At 42.4% G+C, this 24,454-nt stretch overlaps 1 protein-coding gene across 2 annotated transcripts; it reads left to right on the top strand.

Moving 5' to 3' along the window:
• The first annotated feature begins 2,571 nt into the window (after nucleotides 1-2,571).
• Nucleotides 2,572-24,185, top strand: C3H4orf54 (chromosome 3 C4orf54 homolog). 2 transcript variants are annotated; one of them, XM_009207246.4, is made up of 3 exons: nucleotides 2,572-3,218; nucleotides 6,036-11,496; nucleotides 19,491-24,185. In XM_009207246.4, exon 2 carries the CDS (start codon nucleotides 6,067-6,069, stop codon nucleotides 11,458-11,460), a length of 5,394 nt encoding a protein of 1,797 aa, XP_009205510.3. In that variant the 5' UTR covers nucleotides 2,572-3,218; nucleotides 6,036-6,066; the 3' UTR covers nucleotides 11,461-11,496; nucleotides 19,491-24,185. The 2 variants fall into 2 exon arrangements, with proteins under 2 accessions (XP_009205510.3, XP_009205509.3); XM_009207245.4 differs by lacking the exon at nucleotides 2,572-3,218 and adding an exon at nucleotides 4,404-5,201.
• The last annotated feature ends 269 nt before the right edge of the window (nucleotides 24,186-24,454 follow it).

The raw sequence follows: 24,454 nt of genomic DNA on the forward strand, positions 1-24,454 counted from the left end.
AGAACTATATGCTTACTTAAATGGATGTTACTGTTTGTTTGTTTGTTTGTTTATTTATTTATTTATTTATTTATTTTGAGACGGAGTCTCACACTGTTGCCCAGGCTGGCATGCAGTGGCACGATCTTGGCTCACTGCAGGCTATGCCTCCCGGGTTCACGCCATTCTCTTGCCTCAGTTGCCTGAGTAGCTGGGACTACAGGCACTTGCCACTATGCCCAGCTGATTTTTTTTTCTTATTTTTAGTAGAGATGGGGTTTCACCGTGTTAGCCAGGATGGTCCCGATCTCCTGACCTCATGGTCCCCCCGCCTTGGCCTCTCAAAGTGCTGGGATTACAGGCATAAGTCACCACGCCTAGTCTGTTATTTTTGAAATGGAATGGTACTAACACATTTTATTCTTCAATTTTCTTTTCATGGAAATCCTTTCAAGGTCAAAACTGTTCATTTTAATTAATGTCTGCACAATGTTCCATAGCATGCATTCACTGTAATCAGTCAATCATTTCTCTATTGATTGATATTTAAGTGGTTTCCGTTTTTTTCTATCATAATGCACTGCAATAAGCATCCTCATGCATATAATATTAAGCCCTCATAGTTTTTCTCATTTTGTATGATAGATAAAAATGGTCAGATTGTTTTCTAAAAAGTTGCTCTAAATTGCATCTCAGTACTTGAAGTTTCTGAAGTTTTGAATGTGAGATTTAAAGAAAGGTAAGACATGATGTCTTAAATAATTTTCAAAAATATTCATAGAAATAGAAAGCTAAAAAATAAAATATTGAGTGTATCTTTACAGGCTCGTGTTTGAAATTGCTGAAGTCTGAAATCAGATGTATAGGGAGAAGAAACATTTTCCAAACTAAACAGAAACAGAAACATGGTTTTAGCCCGCAAAATGCAATATCAAGAATTAAAAGGCAAAAAACAATTATTTTTTTAAAAGTCACAGAAATAAGTCATTCATGTGATTCTGTACACAGGCAGCTGAGCTGGCTGCTTAATTAAACTCTGCTTCAACGTCAACCTGAAAAAACTTACAGCAACTTCTGAAAGCCTAATGAGGCAGCTCTTCTGTCCTGCTCTCCACATTGGGGAGAGTATCCTTGGCCACTCACTTCTCTGGGCCTTATATCATTCATGCTGGGATAACAGACAGAGGTCTTGGATAAGATGGACCAAGATTTAGGATTAGGCTACTTGAAGTTGCCAGTATTATATAGAGAAAGAAAGATTTGTTTGTCCTGTTGATGTTTCATTCTGAGGCTGGTCTGGAAGCAATAATTTTCCATTATCCAGCAAAATCTGAAACACCAAAACTTCCACAACTCCCTTAAGAGAAAACCAGATGAAAACTATTATCTGGGACAACAAGTCAGGTGCTAAGAGGAAAAAGAGGGGCAATGGGAGTGAGGAAAGGGAGGGCAAATGCCTAAGAGACCATTCAGAGAGGAGAAGGAGCAGGAGGGAGATCAGAGAGGAGTGACTCCTTAATATACAACCTGACTCAAGGGGGAAGGTAGCAAACATTTTTGCATCACCTCTGGCCTCTGTGTGCAGGTTTGAGTGGCTGTTAGTAAGGTTTTATTTCTGGCGGTGAATTGTTTCTTCCTGTCCTTCCAAGTTTTAATGGCATAGCTAAGGGGTTACATCTACAATGTGTATGGCATGATTCTACAATAACGTGCTCTTCTTTGCACAAGAAGATAGTGCTACTTATTTATCCTCGTAGTACATGCTGTTTTTCTATTCACAGGGATAGTTTATACTAATCGTGCCACTCCATTTCCTTGGACTCCATGGTGACCAGCTGTTCCTGTGTGCAGGCAGCTGGTTGAGGCTGTGAAACAGCTAACTGGCCAGCAGTGGGCACGACCCTGTGACCTCCACCAAATAGGCTAAATGCTCAATCATCAACTTAGCCTGAGCTCCAGTCACTCAGAGCTGGGTTCTAATCAAGGCTCTAGCACTTACTGATTACGAAAAGTCATTCAGGGCACGTGTCTTCACTCAGCCTCCAATTCTTACCTATACCTGGGAATAATAGTTGTTCTTTCACAGTATGTTTGAGAGGACTAATGAGCAAAAATATGTAAAGCATTTACCCCAATAGACAAATAAATAATAGTCTTTGGCACCCTCAGGAAAAAGATAATACAGTACCTTTCCTTCAGATATAATTCTTTTGCATGCCTCCCTTGGCCAGGAAGAGAAACAGCTGGCCACCCTCTGAGTATTAAGCTGTGGCCCACGGAAGAGACTCCTTTCCGTCAGTGTGTGTGAATAGCTGCGCAAGAGTCTATGGAAAGCCTGACATAAAATTTAAGATAGTCAGAGAATATCCCTTGCCCATCACAGCCCAGAAAATCCTGAGAATGTCTGTGTTTGGTAAGTCCTTTTTCTGACCCCTTATTTGAGTCTGAGTTTGACTCTGTCTTCATTTCTGGTCTAGCGCTCTACCTTTGATAAACTGTTCTTCCTTTTGAATAACATATTTATTTGTCCTATTATGCCACTGTCAGAGACCCTAAATATAACCGTGTCCTTTTACCAACTGGTGGATAGTCTGGCCTTCATTCTTTTACATACCATCATCTCCAACACTTTCAGGGAATGCTAAGAAACTTTCTCTGCAGAGATAAAAATAATGATACTGAGTCATTGCCTTTGTTACTCTTTGAATTCCCATATAAAGTTATCAACTAAGTGTACCTACCCTGGTCTAGCAAGTATGCCTGCTTAATATGGTTTAATGCTGGTGACATTAGTCACTGTTAATTGCTCAAGAGTTGAGATCAGGTAGGCAATCACTGAGTTCATCTGTAAAAAAAATGACTGTAGTCATATTAAGGAATAAAAGGCTCAATGGCTACCTAATAACTGCAAGTTATTTCAACAGAACTGACAGCATCCATTTTCATAGTAACATATACTACAGCAGAACTCTGAAAATGCCAGAGGGCAAGCAGTTTGGAGTTCTTAATTGTTTTACTTTAGCCTTTATCGTTTTTCTATTTATCAGTTGTTTTTGCTTTTAATAGAGTCTGTTCTATTAAAATTTTTCAGCTCATATGGTTTTTAAAGAGAATTTGTGGTTTGAATTAAACCCGACTGGAAATTGACTTCATTTAAAAAGATTTCTCTGTAAATTTTTTCCTACACTGGCATTCATTTAGATAGAAAGCAGTAAAGGAGCCACACAGATACTTTGGAGGTAAGTACTACTGTCAGAACGATGTTCTCTCTTTGCCTCTTGGGGAGTTTTAACTAGGGCTGTGCTCTGTGGAGGAAGCAAGATGCTGGAGGTAGATTTTCAGAACTTTGGGTGTTAAGCAATTATGTTTTAACCTACACTTACGGCATATGACCTTCCAATTTTGCAGTGTGCCAACTGCAGAGAGAAACTCTGCTGAAATCTGTTGTCATGACAGACAAGGCCATATGAAAAGTGCTGGAAAAATTCCTCCTTAGACTATAATTGCCTTGATGGGCAGAAACTCTGCCTTCTATTCCACTATGGAGTATGTATGCGCCACAGTGCTCACGGCTGTGTTCAGGGTTTATCGTCCAAGACACGGTTAGCCTCAAAGCAAAATTAAAATGGGACATTGAAAATATTTGGCTTGCCTGAAAGAGCCAACTATATTTTATTTCATTTTATTTCTAGGATTATGATCCTTAATCCCTGAGTAGATAAAGTGTACACAGTTTTGTTATATGAAAAACCACAAAAAACAAACAAGTTATGTGGTATATTTGTAGTCATGCAGATGAAATGAAATTGCCTAGTGGATAAGTGGCTTCCTTCTAATTGTGGATCTGGGTGCCCTGTAGAGTATTTGAGCATGGAAGTCAGTAACACTGTGTAGCATAATGGTTAAGGTCCAAGCTCTGAAGCCAGACTACCTGGGTTTGAAGTCTGTCACATCATTTCTTAGTATCATTCTGCCTCAGTTTTTCCAACTATAAAATTAGAACAATGATTACACCTAACTCATCAAGTTGTTAGGGGGATCAAATAAATTAATACACACATTTAAAAATGTTTCAAGTAGTTCTTGGCACATAGTAAATGCTCTGGAAGTCTTAGCTGTGAATATTGTAATTACTATCATTAAGAATCTAAGGGCTGGGCACCGTGGCTCATGCCTGTAATCCCAGCACTTTGGGAAGCCAAGGCAGGTGGATCACCTGAGGTCAAAAGTTTGAGACCAGCCTGGCCAACATGGCGAAACTCCATCTCTACTAAAAATACAAAAATTAGCTAGGCATGGTGAGGTGCCCCTGTGGTCTCAGCTACTAAGGACTTGGCTGAGGCATGAGAATTGCTTGAACCTGAAAGGCAGAGGTTGCCTTGAGCCAAGATCGTGCCACTGAACACCAGCCTAGGCAACAGAGCAAGGCTCCCTCTCAAAAGAAAAAAAAAAAAACCCTAAGATTTTGTGGTATTAAACATGGTTCTCTATAATCAAAAAGTTGATTGCACATTTAGCAAGTTCTCTCTCTTTATTCTTTCATTCTCTTCCTTTCTTTGTTTCTTTCCTTTTCCTTTCCTCTTTTACTCTCTTCACCTAGATCTCTGGCTTTATGTCTGCATTCTGATTCTTGGTATTTTTAGTCTTGCCTTAAGTCATACTTTTAATGGCAGTGGTGTGGGCAGAAAGGAGTTGGGAGGATAATGGCAGGCCTGTGCTGTCCACAGCCCAAGTATGAGAAGGTAGATACTTCAGTTGTTAGGGGCTCCCACTCCATACCTACCCACATGCCTATTCGGAGGAAAGAACATTTTTCTGTGTGGAGGTGGCATTCATGTTGAAAGGGGATGGTTGATGGTGTTATTTTTGTTCCCCACAAATGTGGATGTTTAAAATAGTGCTTTATTCAATCGGCATAAGTGACACATAGACTATGTATAGTGGTGGAACTGGGCCTGGCAGGTGACAAGGGTCAGATCTCACCAAAATCAAGCATCATGGTTCTCCACCGATAGTACCCAAGGAATCAGCTCTGAGGATGGCCAGCACAGACCCCCATCTTAAGTGGACTGGCAAATTTCCTTGCACAACTACCGAATTGTCTGAAATGGAGGTAGCTCAGAGTCAGTGAACTGGGATTTTGGCTTCATTTCCATGGGTCATGCCAGTGTGTCACATTTCCTCTCTGAGTCTCCCTCCAAGCTGCACTGTACTCTTGAAGGGTAAGTGTATTGGTTATTCTTTTGCTTTTTGACTCAGTGCCCTGCAGGCCTGGAATTCAGCCAGTGTAACTGAATCATGAGGCTGCAGCTCAGGCTATATTTAATTGGAGGTTTATTGTCTTGCCATGGTTCTACAAGTTTAGGGATCTTTTTTCAGATTGATTAAGGTACTGTAGGGATTTGAAGTAGTGTCAATTTTGGCTCCACATGCCCTTTTTAGTGACTATAATGAAAAGTTTACTTAAAGTGTTAAGTTTAGTTCTTTGAAAATTGCCCTTTTATAATTTGAGTCACCACAGTAAGGATTTCAGGAGAGATCCTTTTGAACCAAACAGGTCATGTTTCATAGAGTGTAACTTTGGGGGAAAAGGGATGGAATATTCTATTCCTATGAAAAGTTTTACTACCAAAACTCATCTGATTTGGCTCTCCAAAGAAAAAGAAATGCATAGATTTTGAGGCGAATATAAAGCTACCATATGTACCAGGGAGACTTTGAAATATTTCCAGAGTGTCCTTAATTCATTTGAAATGCGTGAAAATTTTGAATTTTATTTAAGAACAAGTGGGGGGAACCATTTAATCAAAAACTTGAGAGTGAAAGATGGCTGTGAGGAAAGAATAATTTCATACTTGCTAGACATCGCTATAATAGATTACATAGAACATTTGGCTGATTTGAATTAGAACCCACATGCCTCCTCCACCCCCAACCTTCTCTTTTCATCTCATTAGAGCCTCTTCTTTTTACCCTCAAGTGTGGTTTCGATATGACTAGGGAATGGACACTAAAAATATTTCTGGAATGACGTGACCCTCTCTCGCCCCATCCAGGAAAGGGACAAGGCTTCACAAGAAACAGCACATGCTTTCCTTTCATTTCTGGGAGTCCCGGGGTCAACCTACAGATGCTGCTTCTTCCGTGGCCGATGGCATTCAGACTCCTCGCTGCTGCCGACGGGGCCAGGCAAACAACTGGACAGGACAGCTCAGCTACAGAACACTGGCCACAGTCTCGGCCAGAGCAGCAGCCCCCCAGCCACAGACCACCTCCACCGCCCCATCCAGGAGCCTTCCCACCTCCCTCAGGCTTGCTGCCGCCCCGCCACAGGGGCTGAAGAACTGGGAGGTGGTGGCAGCAGTGGCAGCGGTGCCTACAGCCTTGGGGCCAGTCCAGACACGTGGGACCCTGCTTCGGGCAACTCTGCAGCCCCTCCGGGGCCGGAGACGGACCCAAGACTTCCCCAGTGCTCACCATTGTCTTTTCCTGTCGCTGAAACCTGGGCAAGGGCTCATAATGGAAGCTGCCCCTCCTGAGCTGAATTCGAAAGCAAGACAGGCGGAGGTGGGGGACGGGGTGAGCAGTGCTCAAGACAGCCAGGAGCTCAGGCAGCAGCTGTGGCCACTTCCCAAGCCTTCAGCCTCCTCCCAGCGAGAAGCGAAATACGTGGAGATGTGCGCTTCAGCTGAAGTCCAGAGGGAGAGTCCCCGGACCATGAAACTTACCCTGGGGCACTGCCCTGGGGATCAGAGGGCCTCTAGGAGCCCAAAGGAGAAAGCCCAAGATGAACCCAGCAGTCAAAAGTGCAAGACTCCAAGCCCCCAGAACAATCCTGCCTCCTCCGAACTCTCTAGATCCCAGCATTCTGCCTCTGAAGAGGGTGGCAACTTCTCATCTTCCTCATCCTCCTCCTCGATGAACAAAGTAGAAGAGGATGGCCTTTCCAAAATGGAGGACTCCACCACATCCACAGGGGCTCTGGCCACCTCTTCTTCATCCTTAGGCTTTGAGAGTGAGAGTGGTGAAAGTGAAGGTTGCCAGCCCATGGGAGGAGAAGGAGAGAAAATATCAAGAGGAGGGGGAGGAGGAGGAAAAGGAGGAGGGGGAGGAGGGGCAGGAGATGGAACAGAGTGCAGGGACATTATTGCCAAGTCCCAGGGCAGCAGGGACCCCCCCAAAGTCGAAGAGGCTCACTACATCACCACCCATGAGATCCAGCTGAGTGAGGTGGAACAGGACATGGATTTCGACGTGGGACTGGCCTCCCGCTGGGATTTCGAGGACAACAACGTGATCTACTCATTCGTGGATTATGCTTCCTTTGGTGGCAGCGACGAGACCCCAGGGGACACCACCAGTCTGACCGAAGAGGACGACGACAACAGCTGCTACCTCAGCACCACTCCCAGCACCAACACCACCCGGACGCCCAGCCCTACCAGCAGCGACCTGGCCCGCCCCAATGCAGGCCACAGTGGCCGCGACACCAGCAGCACGGAAGTGGGCAGCGGCCCCTCTGACAGTGGCCCCACTCCCCCACCCACTGGGCCTGGCACTGCCCCCCTGACTGAGGCCTTGCCCGAGACCCCGGAGGCAGCTTCAGGGGCAGCAGCCGCCGCCGCAAGCAGCTGTGGGAGTGCAGCAAGCCAGATCCTCCTATCAATCAAACCGGCTTCCCGGGCTATAAATGAGCCTAGCAACGTGCGTGCAAAGCAAAACATTATTTATGCTGCCAAGCATGAAGGCGACATGAGCCTCCGCGTCTCTACAGCTGCTGAACACAATTCAAGTTCTCTGAAGCAAAACCCGGCTGCAGCAGTGGCTCAGGACCATGCAAAGAAATTCATTGCTGTCCCTGCTCGCCTGCAAACCAGGTGCGGGGCCATCCGGGCAAAGGAGCTGGTGGACTACTCCAGCGGAGCCTCCAGTGCCGTGAGCGAACTGGACGATGCAGACAAAGAGGTGCGTAACCTGACCTCCCGGGCCTTCCGGAGCCTGGCTTACCCTTACTTTGAGGCTCTGAACATCAGCTCCCGGGAGTCCTCCGCCACGCTCTCCGAAGTGGGCTTTGGGCGCTGGTCCACTTTCCTGGACTTAAAATGTGGGGGTGTTGGGGCCAGGGTGGAGCAGAGCCTCCTCAGGAGCAGCGCGGCCTCTGTGGCTGCAGGTCTGAGGAAGGGCAGTGGGGCCCGGGCCACTGCCGACCACCTCTACATCCAGTCCAAGAAGTCTCAGACCAAGGCCTTGGAGTTCGTGGTTAGCAAAGTCGAGGGGGAAATCAAACATGTGGAGACGCCCCTGTGTTTCCAGAAACAGGTCCAGACGGGCTCGCGCGTCGTCACCCTTTTGGAGCCCCTGAATGTACGCAGTGAGAGCAAAGCCAGCTCAGCCCCTGGGCCTGGCAGGACCACCAAAGGCCCCGGCAAGGGTTCCGGGTCGGCATACACGGACGATGGCTCCGAGACCTCCGAGGGCAGCAAGCCCGCCTCCCGCGCTGATGGCCCCCAGAAGTCCAAGTTCGCCTCTAGTCTGCTAAAAAATGTCATTTCCAAGAAGATGCAGCGGGAACACGAATTCAAAATGGAGAGGGGAGAAGTCAGGGATACCTCCCACCACCTCACAGGCACCTCCAAGGAGACGGAGGGCGCCCCCGGGAGCGAGAGGCAGCGAGAGAGGGGCCTGCAGAGGCAGAGCTCTCGTCACTCCGAGGCCGGCTCCGAGTACACCGTGGTCAGCGTGTCCGACGCGGGCGGGGAGGGGTCCGTGGCGGGCTCCAAATCCCCCGTCTTCAAAGCCAGTACTCCTCGCGAGCGCAGCGCAGGCCCTGGCCGGAATTTCACCGATGGACACACAGAAGTGTGTGAAATTAAAAAGAGTGCCTCAGAGACCGTCAAGGGCATCTTCCTCCGTAGTCAGAACAGTGCGTTCCGGTCATGGAAGGAGAAAGAGGCCGAGAAGCGAGAGGAGCAAGCCCCTATCGGGAAGCTGAAGCTGCCCAAAGGAGGCGACTGGCGGGCCGATCTCGGGGAGATTTCTGCCAGCAAGAACACCATCATGTCACGCCTCTTTGTCCCCAACATCCAGCAGACACCCAAGGACAAGCAGCCGGGGAAGCAGGCCACCAAGTATCCTGCTGCTCAGGCCACTTCCACAGCGGTGATCAGACCCAAGGCTCCCGAAATCAAGATCCGGCTGGGGAGTGTGCAGCAGCCGAGCTCAGACTTCAACATTGCCAAGTTGCTCACACCCAAGCTGGCTGGTGGCAGCGCGTCTAACCTGTTCAAGACCATCGAGGACAATAGCAGGGCACAGCAGAAACTCTTCCGCGGGGACAACCTAGAAAAAGTGCCTCATTTCCAGGTGAGAGACATCAGAGACAAGTCCAAGGCTCAAGGCCCCCTCCACCAGGTGAGAGATGTCAGGAAACTAATTAAAGGGTCAGGGGATAGCAGTGACAAGGGCAGTGTTACCCCAGAGCAGGGGCTGACTGGACCCAAATCCAGGCAGCTGTCTGCAGCAGCTGGCGGATCTGGATCCCTGTCTCCCATGGTGATTACATGCCAGGCTGTAGTGAACCAGAGGGAAGATAGCATGCACCGAGAGCCCAGGGAGAGCATGGGCAAAGGGGGCGGCAGCAGAGTCTTGAATTCCTCCTCCCCAGAAGGGACAGTCTTGGTTCACAGGGCATCTGGCAGGCTGCCTGTGGCTACCATTGCCCCCAATAAGCCCGAGCAGGGCTCATACCTACCTGTGCTCAAGATTGTCTCCAAGGCTTCCACCCAGAAGACCCCAGAGAAGCTCAAGGAGGAGGAGGTCAAGGAGGAAGGGAAAGCCACAAAGCCAGCCCGGAATGCCCTGGAGAAGCTGACTGCAGCCGTGAGGTCCATGGAAGAGCTGTACAGCTTCAACAGGAATGAGTGGAAGCGCAAAAGCGATCCCTTGCCTATGATGATGGACAGCCACGTGCTGTCGCTCATTGCCAGTGAGGAGAGGGAAGGGGTGGTGGGTGCTGAGGGAGACCACGACAAGCTGTCCAAACGGCTTGGTGAGGTGGAAGAACGGGGCACAGGAAACAAAGCTAGTGTGGTCCTGCGAGGGGCCCCCATAGAACGTCTGCAGCGGAGAAACTCCAACCCCAGCGCTGAGAGTGTGTCTGCCAGGGCAGCGGCCTTTGAGAACCTGGCCAGAGAAAGACCCCGATCTCTCTATATTCCCCAAGTCCACAAGGATGTGGAGAGAACACAACCCCTGCAGCCCCTCCCACCACTCCCCAGCAACCGGAACGTGTTCACTGTAAGTGCCAGCAGCATCCAGAAAACTGGGGGTGTCGCTGGCAAGTTCCCACAAGGGCCTTCTCCAGAGAGTCCTTCAGCAGCTAAGGGCATCAAATCGCAGGGACTCCGGTCCCTCAAGATCCCTCCAGCCACCCGGACACCTCCTGATGAGGTGACCAACAGGAAAAGTGGCTGCAATTTGGAGAAGAGCAACAGTGACTGTGAGAATTACCTGACCATCCCTCTTAAAGGAAGCTCTGCTGCAGGGGAATTTCTTAGCAGGCCTGGGGTTTCCAGGGAGGGGCCCCCCAACTCCTCAGCTGCCACTCTCTGTAGTTTACCCCCACTGAGTGCCCGCAGTCAGGTCCCCAGTAGCTCCAAAGGCTCTCAGGTTAGTGGAACCAGCCGACCAGCCTGGCGTACCAAACCTGAAAACCCCCGGGAGACAGTAGCTGCCCCCCAAGGGCCCCAGAGCCCTGAGCATCCCCCCACCACCATCTACCACCAGCCTCCGCTGCCCTTCACTCTACAGGGGGCCCAGCCCCAGGTCCTCTGCTTCTCCCCACCCAGCATGCCTGCTCCTGCACCTGCAGGCTCAGCTCCAGTTCCCACAGACCCCTTCCAGCAGCCACAGCCTCAACAGACCCAGCGTAAGATGCTCCTGGATGTGACAACTGGCCAGTACTATCTGGTGGACACACCGGTACAGCCCATGACCCGGAGACTGTTTGACCCTGAGACAGGGCAGTATGTGGATGTGCCCATGACCTCCCAGCAGCAGGCTGTGGCTCCCATGTCCATCCCTGTGCCTCCCTTGGCCCTGAGTCCTGGGGCTTATGGACCTACCTACATGATTTACCCTGGGTTTCTGCCCACTGTGCTGCCCACAAATGCCCTGCAGCCCACACCAATTGCTCGTACTCCAGGAGGCAGTGAGCTCTCCCCAATGGCGGCTGAGCCTTCCAGCAAAGAGGCAGCTGCAGCGTTCACGGAGGCCCCATACTTCATAGCTTCTGGTCAGTCTCCAGCCGCCTCATCCTCCTCAGCCCCAGCAGCCACATCTCAACTTGTAGGGGCCAAGGGCTTTGCCCAGCTGCATGGCAAGCCTGTCATCAGCATTACTTCACAGCCCCTGGGGCCACGGATCATTGCTCCCCCTTCCTTTGATGGCACCACCATGAGCTTTGTGGTAGAACACAGATGATGGGCAGCCACCAGGAAGTGGAATGAAACACTCCTGGTAAGTGAATTTCACTTTGATAATCAGGTTTAAGAGAGTGAGAACAATAATTTTTTTGTTTGTGTTTGAAGTAAGAGATTTACAACAAAGGAGGCTGTCTCTAAAAATGGATGTTTTGAGAGAATAGAACAAAACCACATCCAATTTACAAAGGGGATAATTTTGCCAGGATTCCCCCCTCTCTCCAGGCTTCAGTCCCCAAGGTCAGCCTTTGCCCTTTGACCTTTTCAGATTGCCTGAGTGTTTTTTCCCACCTGAGAGTAGAAGGGGAGTGAACCTCGGGTCTGTCCCTTCAGTCTGTTGTAAACATTGTCAGGGCAAAGAAATGAAAATCCAGCTTGGATTCTGTGGAGTGAGCCTCACTCTGCTTGTGACAGCCCCAGGGACAGGAGGCACTGAACATCCTAGGAGGTCATTGCAAAACCCTTCAATCTGTTTGCTCCCCAGAAGTATGGAGAAGCAAAGACAGATGTTTCTTGTAGAAACATTTTCTAAAATCTGCAGAAAAGCTTCTTTCTCCTCTTGTATCTTCCTTTTGAAATTGCTTATAAAAGCGGCTGTATTTTTTAAGCTCTTGTTTTTCAGTTTTCAGATAATCAGAACACATTCTTAGGATGAGTTCAAGGTCTTTAATGTGTCTTACACACACACACACACACACACACGCACACACTTTGATTTCTATGGAGGATTCTGGAGCTGCAGTTACTCCTTGCTTGAATGGAGTTGCTGTGTTTAATCCAGTCCTGTTCAGACTGAACACATTATGCTTTGCTGCTAATCCTCACAAGACTGTTATCTTCATGTCTGCATTCTTTCTTCAGAAAATAATCAACTTCTACACCTACCCCCAGGTAAAGGAAATCAGAGTAAATAGATTCCTGACACCTAAGTTAATCCAAATGTCCAAACAGGAATCCCTGGAAATACAGTACATGGAACTTGATAGGAAGAGGGAGCTTTACTTGTTCAAACCGGGACACTTCAGGTCAAACACATGACAGGGCAAAGACACCTTCAGATATGAGCGTAAAGGTGTCAGAACTGTGTGGGGACAAACTTGCCCCTTACACTCCTGTTCTCTTCAGATAGGGAAAGGGTGATATTATAAATGCTTCTAGGACTTTCAGTCTTTGGTAAGATCATATTCTGAACCAAAAAAAAAAAAAGAAGAAGAAGAAGAAGAGAAATCCTATTTATGCTTCTATAATAAAAATAAGTTATTTCTCTCTTCTCTGTTATAATTGAAAAGGAACGGGAATATTGTTGCTTTGTGCAATGAAAGAACCTTCATTCTGGAGTTAGGATCATTGGATTTTGGAGTCACACAGCTTCTCACCAGCTGTGTGATGTTGGGCATTACAAGCTTTTTAGCATTCATGTGTCATCTCTAGTGGGGACAATAATATCTAACCCTAAACATGTATCTAAATATCAGATGATATAACAGTGTATTGCAAGCTAAAAATTTTGTTCAAATTAAGGGATTGTTACTGAATATTATTACACTTATTGGACTGTAAGACAACATTAGGCATTGTTTAAAAAACCCTTAAACCTTTCTCTAAGAATTCAGTTGAAAGCACAAGCCTCATTTTAGCTGCAATCTAGAAATACATTATTTAAATTATTCTTCTGGGAGAGTCTGCAAGAGGCACTGTGTGATGATAACATATAAAGAGGGGAGGGAGAAAATTAAAGCCAAATAAGTCTTATTTTGTTTAGTGTAGAAAATTAAAAAAATATTCAATATGCATGGGTAGGAAACTCAGAATTAGAGAATTAGTTTCGCAGAAGGAAAAGAGTAGCCTATAGGCAAAAGTGTTTTAATCGCTTAGACAGGTGGTGTGTTTACCTAGGGCTGTTTGGGACCAGCTAATGCTATGAGACCTTTGTGCAAGCTATGGAGGTACGGAAGCAAGGGGAAGGGAGGACAAGGAAGAGAGGAGGGAGGATCGGGCACACACTTGCACAGTATCCTCTTAAGCAGCTGCCTTTGGCCTTTCTCCTGTCTGTTGAGTCTAGAGAGATTAGACTTGAGGTTGTTTCCAATAGACACAGATATGCATTAGAGTTTTTAGCATTTGGGACTTGAACGGTGATATTTGAAAATTTTTCCCTTTTTGAAAGCACGACCTTTATTTTAGTAAATAAAGCCCTAAAGATAGACAGAAAGGCCAAATCTGGTTGGCAACTAAAGATTAGCTTTTTGTATGTAGGCAAAAGTTGACTTAGCCAAATTGAAATAATGAATTAAAAATTTTTCAAAATTCACGTTTTTGAACATTCAATACCACCCTCCAAAGAAAAGCCAGATGGATTTTTTTTTAAGTGTGTAATTCTTCTCCTTGTGTAAAAAGTTGTAAGTACTGTTCAGATATTTCAAGATACTCATATAGATGGTCAGTGTGAGAAATCTTGAAAGGTGATTTCAGGTCAAAATTTCCTTTAAAAACCAGACTTATTGCAGATATTTTTTTTGAGGTAGGGTAGATTTATGTGCTCTTTTCAAATGAGAATTTATGTAAATGATTTTTATCTGACCACAATATTTCACAGAGAAGAAAACTGGGACTTAGAAAGAAATGGTTTGCTGAGGTCCCCAGAGAATGAGACAACCAGGATGTTTAGAACCAGCTCTTAACTCCTGGGCGACACCATGCTCCCTGCAGACCACTCTATGTTCCTTGGTGTGACGCATGGAGCAAAAAAGGGACAGTAAAGAAGGTGTAATGAGCTCTGAACTGGCAGCAAGGACACCTGGGATCTGCTCTGTGGTGGCATTTGGCCATTAACCATCTGTGTTTCCATTTGCCTCTCTGGACATTTGTAAAATGAATGTTTCAACAAAATGCGCTAATTCAACAAGCATGAATTACATGCCTACATTCCACCAGCCACTGTGTACTCCCTGTTGGGGCCATAAACCCACATACAGATAACACAAATTAGGGGCTTACGCTCCAGCAGGAGACAAACTTGTACACACAAAACTACAAAACAAGTGTTCAAGAACTGTCATAACCTTTAAGATTCCTTCCAGTTCAAATAATAAGTATTTCATCATCTATTTTTAGCACCACATTGCAACAGGGAGCTTCACTTTTTTTCCTTCCCGTATATATTTGGACATAAACAGCTGCTGTTATCTTTTTCTGATTATTCTCTTATAAATGTTCCCTTATTAAAAAAATTTTTATAGGTGAGTTTTTCTCACTTCTCTTCATCCTGTGGTCAATATTCCGGTATTTCTCAGATTTTGCCATGCCACACCACATCTAAAAAGTAATATTATTATTCATTTTATTATTATTTAGGACTCCCATCTCACACTGTGATTAATGGACAAGGCTGTGTACCACCTGGGACCCAACTGCTCAGGTGGCTACAGCAGTAACCCAATTGCAACACACCAGTGCACTAGGCACACCAGCTGCAAAACTTCACCACTTTCTTTTTCACTGTTGTTAGGCCTTTTTGTCTATTTTGGTTTTTAATGTTCCCTCTTCACATGATCTTTGAAAACTTTTTAATGAGTTTTTTTTTTTTTTTTTTAAGATTTCTGTTATTTGAGGCACATGGCTATATTTTTCTCTTCCTGACATACTTTCCTGCCCATCCACTTAGATGCTATATTTTTGTTTTAAGATTTTAATTGAGACTTGATACTAAATACAATTTACAAGGGCATAAAGATAAAATAAATATGTAATATTAATAAAAGAAAACTTTCATTGGCACAAATAGTTGATATCAGCCTAAGGGAACTGCAATTATTTTGTTTCATTTTTATGTCCTTTTTCTCTTTTTACTGTAAGCCTTTGTTTCTTCATTTCTCCCTGTGTTTCATGTTGCTCCTGCATTGTTGGTCTTTCTTTTCTATTTACTTCCTCAGAGTGATTTCTACCCCCTGTATAGGGCCCCATGCATCAGCAACAGAAGTAGGAAGAGCAAGGGCTGGATTCAGGGAGAGCTGTTTTATTATTCTAAGGGGTCCCTAGACTGGTCCTTAGATTATCAAACCCAGTCTCTTTGTACTAAAATTCCAAGAGGAAATTGGCACATAGAGAGATTAAGTGACCCTTCCTTAGTCACAGAACTGGGACTCAAAACCTAAATATTCCATGCCAAAGTCTTTTCCTTTTTTAGAGGTGGAGTCACTACATTGCCCAGGCTGGAGTGCAGTGGTGCACAGGCGCTTTCTTCTTGCTGTCCATTTCTCCTTTTCCTTTTCTCCCTAAGGCCACTTTTCTTTGGAGTTACTTCCTGGTGTCTGTCCCACTAGTCTGTCTTTTTCCCGTTGCCATTTACTTGAGAATTTGTTTTCTGTCCTTTGCTTTTTTTTTTTTTTGCAACTTGTTCCTTACTGTGGTTTCTCATTTTCCATTCACTGCAACTTGATTTAGTTCAATGTGCCGCCACCTTACTTCTTCCCTCTTCCTTACTTTTTTTGTAGTTTGTTTTTATCACAGATTAGACCGCTTAAAGGGTAGGACCGGGTGGGTTCTCCAGCTCCCTCACCTGAATGTTCTTAAAGCATTGTACTTGCAGCCCAGGCAAGTCATCTGAGGGACAGGGGCTTTGCTGACTCAGCGCATGCAGGCCAGGTAGCTAATCCGCAGGCTATAACCTAGACATTTTATTTTCACTTCATTCCATAATTACCTTCACGAATTGATTAGTTTATTTCTATTTTCCCCACTAACTTGGTAGTGACTTCCTCTCCCAATTATTGTATATAGCTGCTGTTTTGTTTTATCTTCTTAATGTATTTTTTTGTTTTTGCCTTTTCTTCTCTCCCTTTCCCTTTAATTGCATTGTGGCTTTCCTCTAGCTTACTATTTCATACCTTTCTTCACAATTCCACTGCCTTTATATTTTCTTTTTTAACTTACCTAAAATTAATAAAAAATGAAAAGTAATAGCTAGTGTGTATTAATCACTTAGTATATACCAAGACTTAACATCATTGAATTTCTAACACAGGTAGGTACTATGTTTAATCTCTGTTTGACAAATTAAACATTAACTTGTCCCACATCAACAGCTATTGAAATCCAGGCACTTGGAGCTCCATGCCCGTTCTTTTATAGATCACCCCCTTGTTCATCTATTTGTCTTATTCTCTGCTTTCTGGTCTCAGTTCTTTGTTGTAAATTGTACCTCTTCCCTTATCTGTTCTTTTTGTCAGGACTCTCCCACTACCTAACTTCTCCAAAATTTTTCAGCCCTTGCATTTTTCCTCTCAGCCACATCAGTCCGCTAAAGGGTTAATTATATGAAACATTAAAGTCCTTGTGGATGGGAGAAGAGAACACAGTTGGCATTTGACTGGCTGCCCTGCTGCTAATTTTCCGAACTTCTGTTTCATTCAGAGGAAATAGAATCTTCTGGCCATTTTACTGCCGTGGAGTGAGTGTGTGTGTGTGTGTGTGTGTGTGTGTGTGTGTATGTGTGTTGTGGTTTGGGGCAAAGGGCAGGGAAAAGGAATAAGGTAAGAAACTGACCCTGAATCTGTCAGTGTTCAGCATATACTAAAACTCTGTGCGTGCTTTTCATTTATTAAAAAACTAGCTGTCCTTAGAACACTGTATGCCCCAAAAAGAAACCTGAGCCAGCTTAAGGACTCCTAGGAGCTGTGGCTCCCAGCGGTGGGAGAATTTTTGTTTATGTAAAGCAGAAGAATGTGGGCTATAAAGGTAAGGGTGAAATCTTCTTGGATGCCAGTGAATTAAAGCATTTTAGTTGAAGGGGAGCTGTGTGGCTTTTACTAAAGCACAACTACGTGTGCCTTGATGTCAGGCAACCCCAACTCAGATTGTAATACTGTTACTTACTAGTCTAAGTAACTAATCTTACTGACTAGTCACAGTGTAGTCCAGGCAAGTGACTTGCTGTCACTGAGCCTCATTTTCCTCATCTGTAAAATGGGGTACATTTCAGGAGAGTAGTGAAGACTGAATTACAGAACCATGACAGAAGACAGCATATATACATGGCATGTAGTAAGTGTTCAAGCTCCCTCATAAATGCCTCAGAATCCCCTTATCTTCTCAGGGCCCCTCACCAGAGCAGAAAATCAGCTCTTATCAATGCAGACTCCCAGGGTAAGCATCATGGACCTGTGCCCAGGATTGCTCTGTATTTCCCCAAACCGGAGGCAGTGCCCACAGCTCTGCAGTCCTCTTTGAGCTAGCTGGCTGATCTCTCAGGGCAGGCCAGTTGGCTGTGTGTCAGGGTACTCTAGTATCCCCCAAGGCCTTCCAGAATGTTATACAACTCTGAGCATAGCTTGCCAGCTGTGTGTGGTGATTTTCCCCTCTGTCTGGGCACAGGCCAGCGTGGAGAAAGGGAAAATCTGACCCAGGATCCCTGTTGAACTCTGTCATGTGTTCTGGTCCTAAAACCATGGGAAGTCATCCAGTTAAATTCCCTGGTGACACAGTGTAGTCATCCTTCATCTTTACTGACTTCTTCATGATCCATTCTACTGCAGCAAATGTTTGTGAGGCCTCTGACAGGTTAGCTATATTGGTGATTTTTATTACTTTGTCTTTAATAGGAATTGGGAGCAACTTTACTAATTCTCAATTTCAAATCAAATTCCTCTGAAATTAGTGTAAGCAGAAGCGATCTTCTGTGAATATCCAAAAAGGCAGTATCTATACTATCAATCCCTAAATATGATCCTAGTAGATTGTATAACCAGATTTCTCCTTCATTTCTCAGACTATTACTGTCCTATAGTGCAATGTCTCTCTTGACTGTTTCTTTCTTTTCTGTCTCTCTGTCTCCCTTCAATGTCTTCTCACTGCTCAAGGAGTCTTTGCAAACCTTGCCTTGTGATAGGACTCAGTCAGAGTTGTTGTCAAATCCTTGGATCCATGTTGAAATTATTCTTCTGAGTCCCATATTTTCTTTTCTCCCTCTTGTAATCAAATTTTATTTTTCTATTGCTGCTTTTGATGTCCTAAGGTAGAAAAACTTACATTTAGCAAATGAGGGGTCTCCAAATTCACAACGGTCCCTTTCATCTTGCAGGTCATTCCTCAATATAAAATACAACACAATAAAATAAACATGGAGTATATACATATGAGCTTAAAAATTATTCTTATGGACTTCTTTTTTAAAACACATATTTAAACAGGTTTGTTTCTAGATGACAGAATTAAAATGTCTCTTGCCTTGCTACTCTGAGTGCATATAATTGGCTAGACAGCTGTTATTTGATACTTTTGGGAGGTTATTTTTCACATGAGTCTTCTTAATCCCTAACAAATATTACCTGTAGGCCACTCTATTTCTATTTTCATAATATTGTGTTCAAATATCAACTCCCAAATGTTTTAAAAAAAAAAAAAGCTTACTTAGGCAAAGTTCTGGTAGATATGCTAGAACTTATGTGGAGATAGAAAAGACTAACCTTCAGTAAGCTTTTAAACATGTCAATGCTATTCTAGAATTGATTTAACTAAGTTAGGTTCTAATCAGTACATCTTATTTTAAACAAAATGTACTATGTGAACTTCGACATAATTTAAGTACTGGTCATTTGCTTTACAAGAATTCTCAGTATGGAGTTTACTCATTTAATAAGATTGATAACTAAATTTCAAATATTTCCATTTAGCTTAAATATTTCTGCATGCTAATATTAGAAATACATCTATTATTTTATCTTTGCTATGAATGATTTCAATGAAACTGAGCATTTAACTTTAAAGTCATTTTTGAAGAGTTGATTAGATTTGATTCAAGTTCCAGTTGGGGCAATTTCTCGAAGTTGGCATAATGTTCAGTAAGTTCATAAACACATTTGCCAAGCACATTTTAAAATGTTAACTTCATTGTTGACATTGAAATTAGCCAAACAGTTAAATAAAATGTATTTTAATATTTTTCTTGTTTCGTAAAAATGAAATTTGCTTTTAGAACTAAAAATGTTTCCCCTGACTATGTTTTTTTTTTTTTTTAATTTTTTTATTTTATAGGAGCAAGACAAAAAGATGGACTATTCTTCTTTAATCTGGAATTTGCATTGTAATAGCACTAAGAATTAATTCATCTGGAAAACTTCTTCCACATGTGTTGTTCTTAATTTTTGCTTCTTATAAGCCAAGTGTGTAAGTTTCTGTATTTTTCTGAACAATCCTCTTAAGGCAGTTTTTATTTTAATTTTATTAAGTTGATTGAATGGTTGCATTTTTTCCCTTTATGACTATTTCTTTTTATACTTCAACACAAGATATAAACTTTCTATTCACCTCCTTTCCCCCTGTACTTGTGACTAGACAAACAATTCCTTTGTTCCCATTGTTCAGTCAAAACATGCAACAGAACGGGATTGATTCTGTTGTGAACCAAGCTAGCAAATCAGTAATTTGGATCACGAATCTCCTTATAGGTTCTTGGAATATATCAAGACTAGCTGGCTGAGTTGTAGTACATATTTAAGTTTGCAATATGGTGGTCTGCTCTTTGAATAATATATCAGCCAAACCTACCCATGCTCTTGGTTATGCTCTATGTGTTATTTTATTAGGTTTGGCATGATTTCAAATGTGATTGTGAAAAATGGTGGTTTTAATGTTTGTGCTTTATTTTATTTTTCCCATTTGTACAATGCCACAACACTATTTGTTGTCTTAAAATAGAATAGCTTGAAATACTGGAAAGCCAATGATTGCATCTAAAATTAAGTACTTAGTCTCAGAAAGGTATAAAATATCTATTTTCCTTTAAGAATCCAACTATTTTTGTGGGTGTATAGCATTTTTCTTTTCTTCAATAATTCCCTCCATAGTTGCATACTCACGTCTCTCATGGATTGTTTGGAGTTTAAAGAGTGACCCTTTGGGGCAGTAGAGTAGAATACGGCACTAATTCAGTGGCTCTGATTCACTCCAGCCCTAGCTTTGCTATCCCAATAACAGTAACCTAGAGTTACAACACTTGCTCCTTATGAGGCAGGTTTGAAGAGATGTCAAGAATCCAAATCACGGAATCTTTTATCGACATTCAGTACTGTCTCAGTTGTAACCCAATTCTGAAGGCTATTTGAGTGAGTGAGTGCAGTGAGTCTTGAAGACTGGAAGACTTGATTGAACAGATAAATATTTAGCTTGCCATAATAAGTGTATCGATAGATACTTGGCAAATGTTACGTTGAAATATTACTTAATTACTTTTTAAAGGAATAATTTGAAGTTTTTCTCAGGCTTTTTTTTTTTTTTTTTTTTTTTTTTTTTTAGAATCTCCCTTTATTTACCAATTTGTTGAAAGATAAAGCATTCTGGTAATTTTTTAATGCTCTATTATTATTTTAATCATCAGCAACATTTTATTTCTGCTTAAAATTTCTTCATAAGCCACAGAGTTTTATGCTACTCATGACAAAAAGTGTGAGTAAAAAACTATGAGACTGAGTTTTGTATGATTTATATAATCTTGTTACTTTGTAGTTATGCTTCCCATCTCGGACTCTTAAAAAAAACTTAATTTAACTTTCAGGGTCTTCCTTTAAGGGATCTTACTCTGAAAAAAGCTTCTCTTGGGTATAGGGAAAGGTTTGAGGCAGGAATAGTCAACTCTGATCATGATTCAATTGCTTGTTGTGCTGATGAGCTATGAAATGAAGCTATAGACTTTATGAGATAAGAAATACGAAACATAGTCTCTATGCATAAAAAAGACGCCCTTGTGCCAAATTCAAGAAAAAGATATTTCTTTATCCTAGAGGTCTTCTTACCCAGGCATATCAATCAATTCCCCCCATAACTTACTGAGGTTTTCTCCACTGGGGAACAAATCTTACAGCATCAGAGCTTCCTCGTTTTCAGAAGAGATTGGCTGGGTATAAGGTAACTTAATATTGACCCAAGAAAGTAGAATCCCTTTCAGAAATCTTTACACTTATTTTACTGAAAGCAGCACCAAGAAACCTCCAGTATTTGAATACACCTGGTGAAACCTATATAGGATTTGGGTGGATAGTACCAAACTTCTTAAGACTGGTTTAAAGCCAAATGTGACTTTCAGGAAAAACCAGTGGCCATGTTGAGTAGTGACCGCTCACTCGCCAACTCTTCAAAAAGAGAAACAACTCCTTCCCTAGAAAATGTGGTAGAGTTGAGAGTTTGGGGCCCATAATCTATGTATCAGTGTTTCTCGCCAGCAGATTTGAGCTTTAAATTCTCACATTGAGGTAAATTAGGACACAAACTAAGGAAAGAAGGAAAAAGCTTTTCATTTGTTTGTTCTATACAAGAGACTTCACCTTTTAGGAAGTTGCCAAGGACACAGTGATGTCCAAGTGGTTAAAAACGCAACTTTTAAATAATGTTCTATTAATATCATGTCATCTATTGATAATTTTATGGTTCTCTATTTCACCAAATCATACAAAGCTGCTAGGCCATTCACTACCTCCAGTGATAGGAAAAAATATTTTCACAGGCATGAGGTAAATCTCAATCTTTATTTTTATTGTTTTGTCATTTCTTGAGGTTGCATGAATATTTGAATGAAGTAATATACCCTTCCTTTTATAACTCAGGTGGAATCAAACAAGAGTCTATGAAGCCTTCTGACCTATAAAACTATTACTCTAATAATGTCCCTTTAGCTACTGAACTTCCCCTTTATTTTTTATTACTATAATACCATTAGTAAAACATTTCCTAAATAGTGCCTTGAACTTGAATTTAATCAGATTTGCAGAGTCTGGCTTTTATAATATCCTCTTAGGGTTATATGTGTGGCTCAGTTTTCCAGAAGGGCCACTTTTTACTTCTTGATAAAATGGTCATATTTGAAATCTGTTCCATTTCAATCGTTTCTGGAAAACTGAACGCATTCGTAACCATATAAAAATTTAATTCACCAGAATGTATTTTTTTAAAAAGTACTCACTGAAATTGCCCTCAGGATTAAGTGAAGGCCCAGATATGTAGGTAATGACATAGCAGATAGGCTCTCTATATGTCCATTTATCATGGAGTAAATAAGCTAAAGCAAATTACACTTTATATCTTTATAACAAATCTCAACTATTGACATGCATTTCTAATACATCCTTATGTCACTGGAAATATCTGGTGATATAAATTCCTTTTTCTTATTTTCAAATTTGACATTATCATCTTTACCTCTTAAAAAGATACATCTTAATTGTTTTCATACTTCATAGAAATCAAAGTCTGTGTTTGCTACAAATTGAATGCTCACATTACCTGAAATAATACTTTGGACTGCAGGACAGGACAGTATTGATTCTTAAGTAGATTGACTATAATCTCATGATAAGTATGTATATGTGCATGGGAAAACAACATTCAACAATAGTCTTTGTGTTTAAAAACTATCATGGTATACATTTACTTATGTGGTGCTTGAGGAGTTTCATTCTACAGTTTACAAGGTGTAGGTTTGCACCCCAAATTCTCAGGGTATGCTATTTCACCCAAATACTTGAAAGAAAAAGGTGCCCTGTATTTTATCAGTACTGTTGAGGGGGAAACTTTTTGTGTAAGTTTGTTTGAGAAAACTGCTTATAAAAATCAAATTCACAAAATTTGTTAGGCTTTCACATAATTTCTAAGGAGATATATGTAGAAATAAGACATATATTATCAAGAGACCGCTTATATATTCTTAACTAACTTCTGGGTCCTAAGTAGACCTCACAGGTGCATAAAATCATTAATAAAGCATGTAGCACTTGCTAATTGGTGCCTTAAGCTTGAATCTAATCAGAATTGCAGACTCTGGTCCTCTGGGGTAAAAAACATGTCCATCTGTGGCACGTGTGAGTACTAGGCCCAGGGGAAGAGTCTGAAAATTGAACTCCTTTGTATGTCCTGTGTCTCAGAAGAGAACTGAATGTTCAGAGCAGCGTTTGTAAGTTGTTAACATTCAGTATTTCATGTTGCAACTAGAACACATTAGATTTATTCTTGTTTAATTCATCATGGTGCAGAATAAAACACACATACACATCTGATTTGATTTCTTTTTCTTTTTTTAAGTTTCATAATTGCTTTTTATGGCTAGTGTTAATGGCAAGAAGTCCTTCCCAGGGCTCCCTGAATAACCTACCATACCTGTATCCACAGCAGGTGATGCTTTCTTTTTATCCCCACTTTGAAGACATGTGTTTCTGTATTTACACATAAATTATACTATTGTATAGTAAAGACAGCAGTGGTTGAAAAGAATGTGAACACTGTAGAAGTTATGTTGGAAAAGAGGAGAGTAAATTGTGTGATTAATGGGGAAGGATGTTGGATAATGTTATACCCCGGACTATGAAAAAAGCTGGTGGTAAATGGGAAGAATGTGAAATTTTAAACTGCTCTCAACATAGGAATCTTGGTGGAAAAGGTTCCTACCAGAGGTCTGATATGATTCAATTGTAGAATGCAATGAAACTTGGCCAAGGGAACTTTGAATCCAGCCAAGGGGACTTTGAATCTCAACAGCTCTGAGAATCACATTTTCAGTGCATTGAATATGGAGTAAACTATTTAGACAAGGATTCTGTGAGACTAGCCTACTTACCTTTAATTGCCAGCATTTGTAAATGATTGTGCAATCTTGTGTAATGGTCTTTTATTTTGACTGTTTTGGAAAAAAAAAGTTTTATTGTTTTTTTTTTTTTTTCCCAGTAAAAATTACTTCAAAGAAAACACGCATTGTCTGTCTTTATTTTAACTCAAAAAGCAAGCTTTGGATAGTTTTATTTTCTTCTACTTTAAATCCTTCATTTAATTAAAATACTCTATTAGTATTTCACATCCAGGTACTATTCATTTTCTATTGCTGTGGTAACAAATGACCACAAATTTAGTGGCTTAAGACAACATAAATTTATGATCTTACAGCTCTGGCTGTCAGAAGTCTGGTACTGATTTTTGCCTGTACCCAGAGTATTTTACTTCCTGTACCCAGAGTATTT

Source organism: Papio anubis, chromosome 3 (assembly GCF_008728515.1).
Source record: "Papio anubis isolate 15944 chromosome 3, Panubis1.0, whole genome shotgun sequence".
Taxonomy (NCBI): domain Eukaryota; kingdom Metazoa; phylum Chordata; class Mammalia; order Primates; family Cercopithecidae; genus Papio; species Papio anubis.

Excerpts from the sequence above, each read along its gene's own strand:
- C3H4orf54 (XM_009207245.4), top strand. The coding sequence starts at position 5,134 with ATGGGTCATGCCAGTGTGTCACATTTCCTCTCTGAGTCTCCCTCCAAG. Across the intron at positions 5,202-6,035 it reads CTGCACTGTACTCTTGAAGG|GAAAGGGACAAGGCTTCACA; the intron begins GTAAGTGTATTG and ends CGCCCCATCCAG.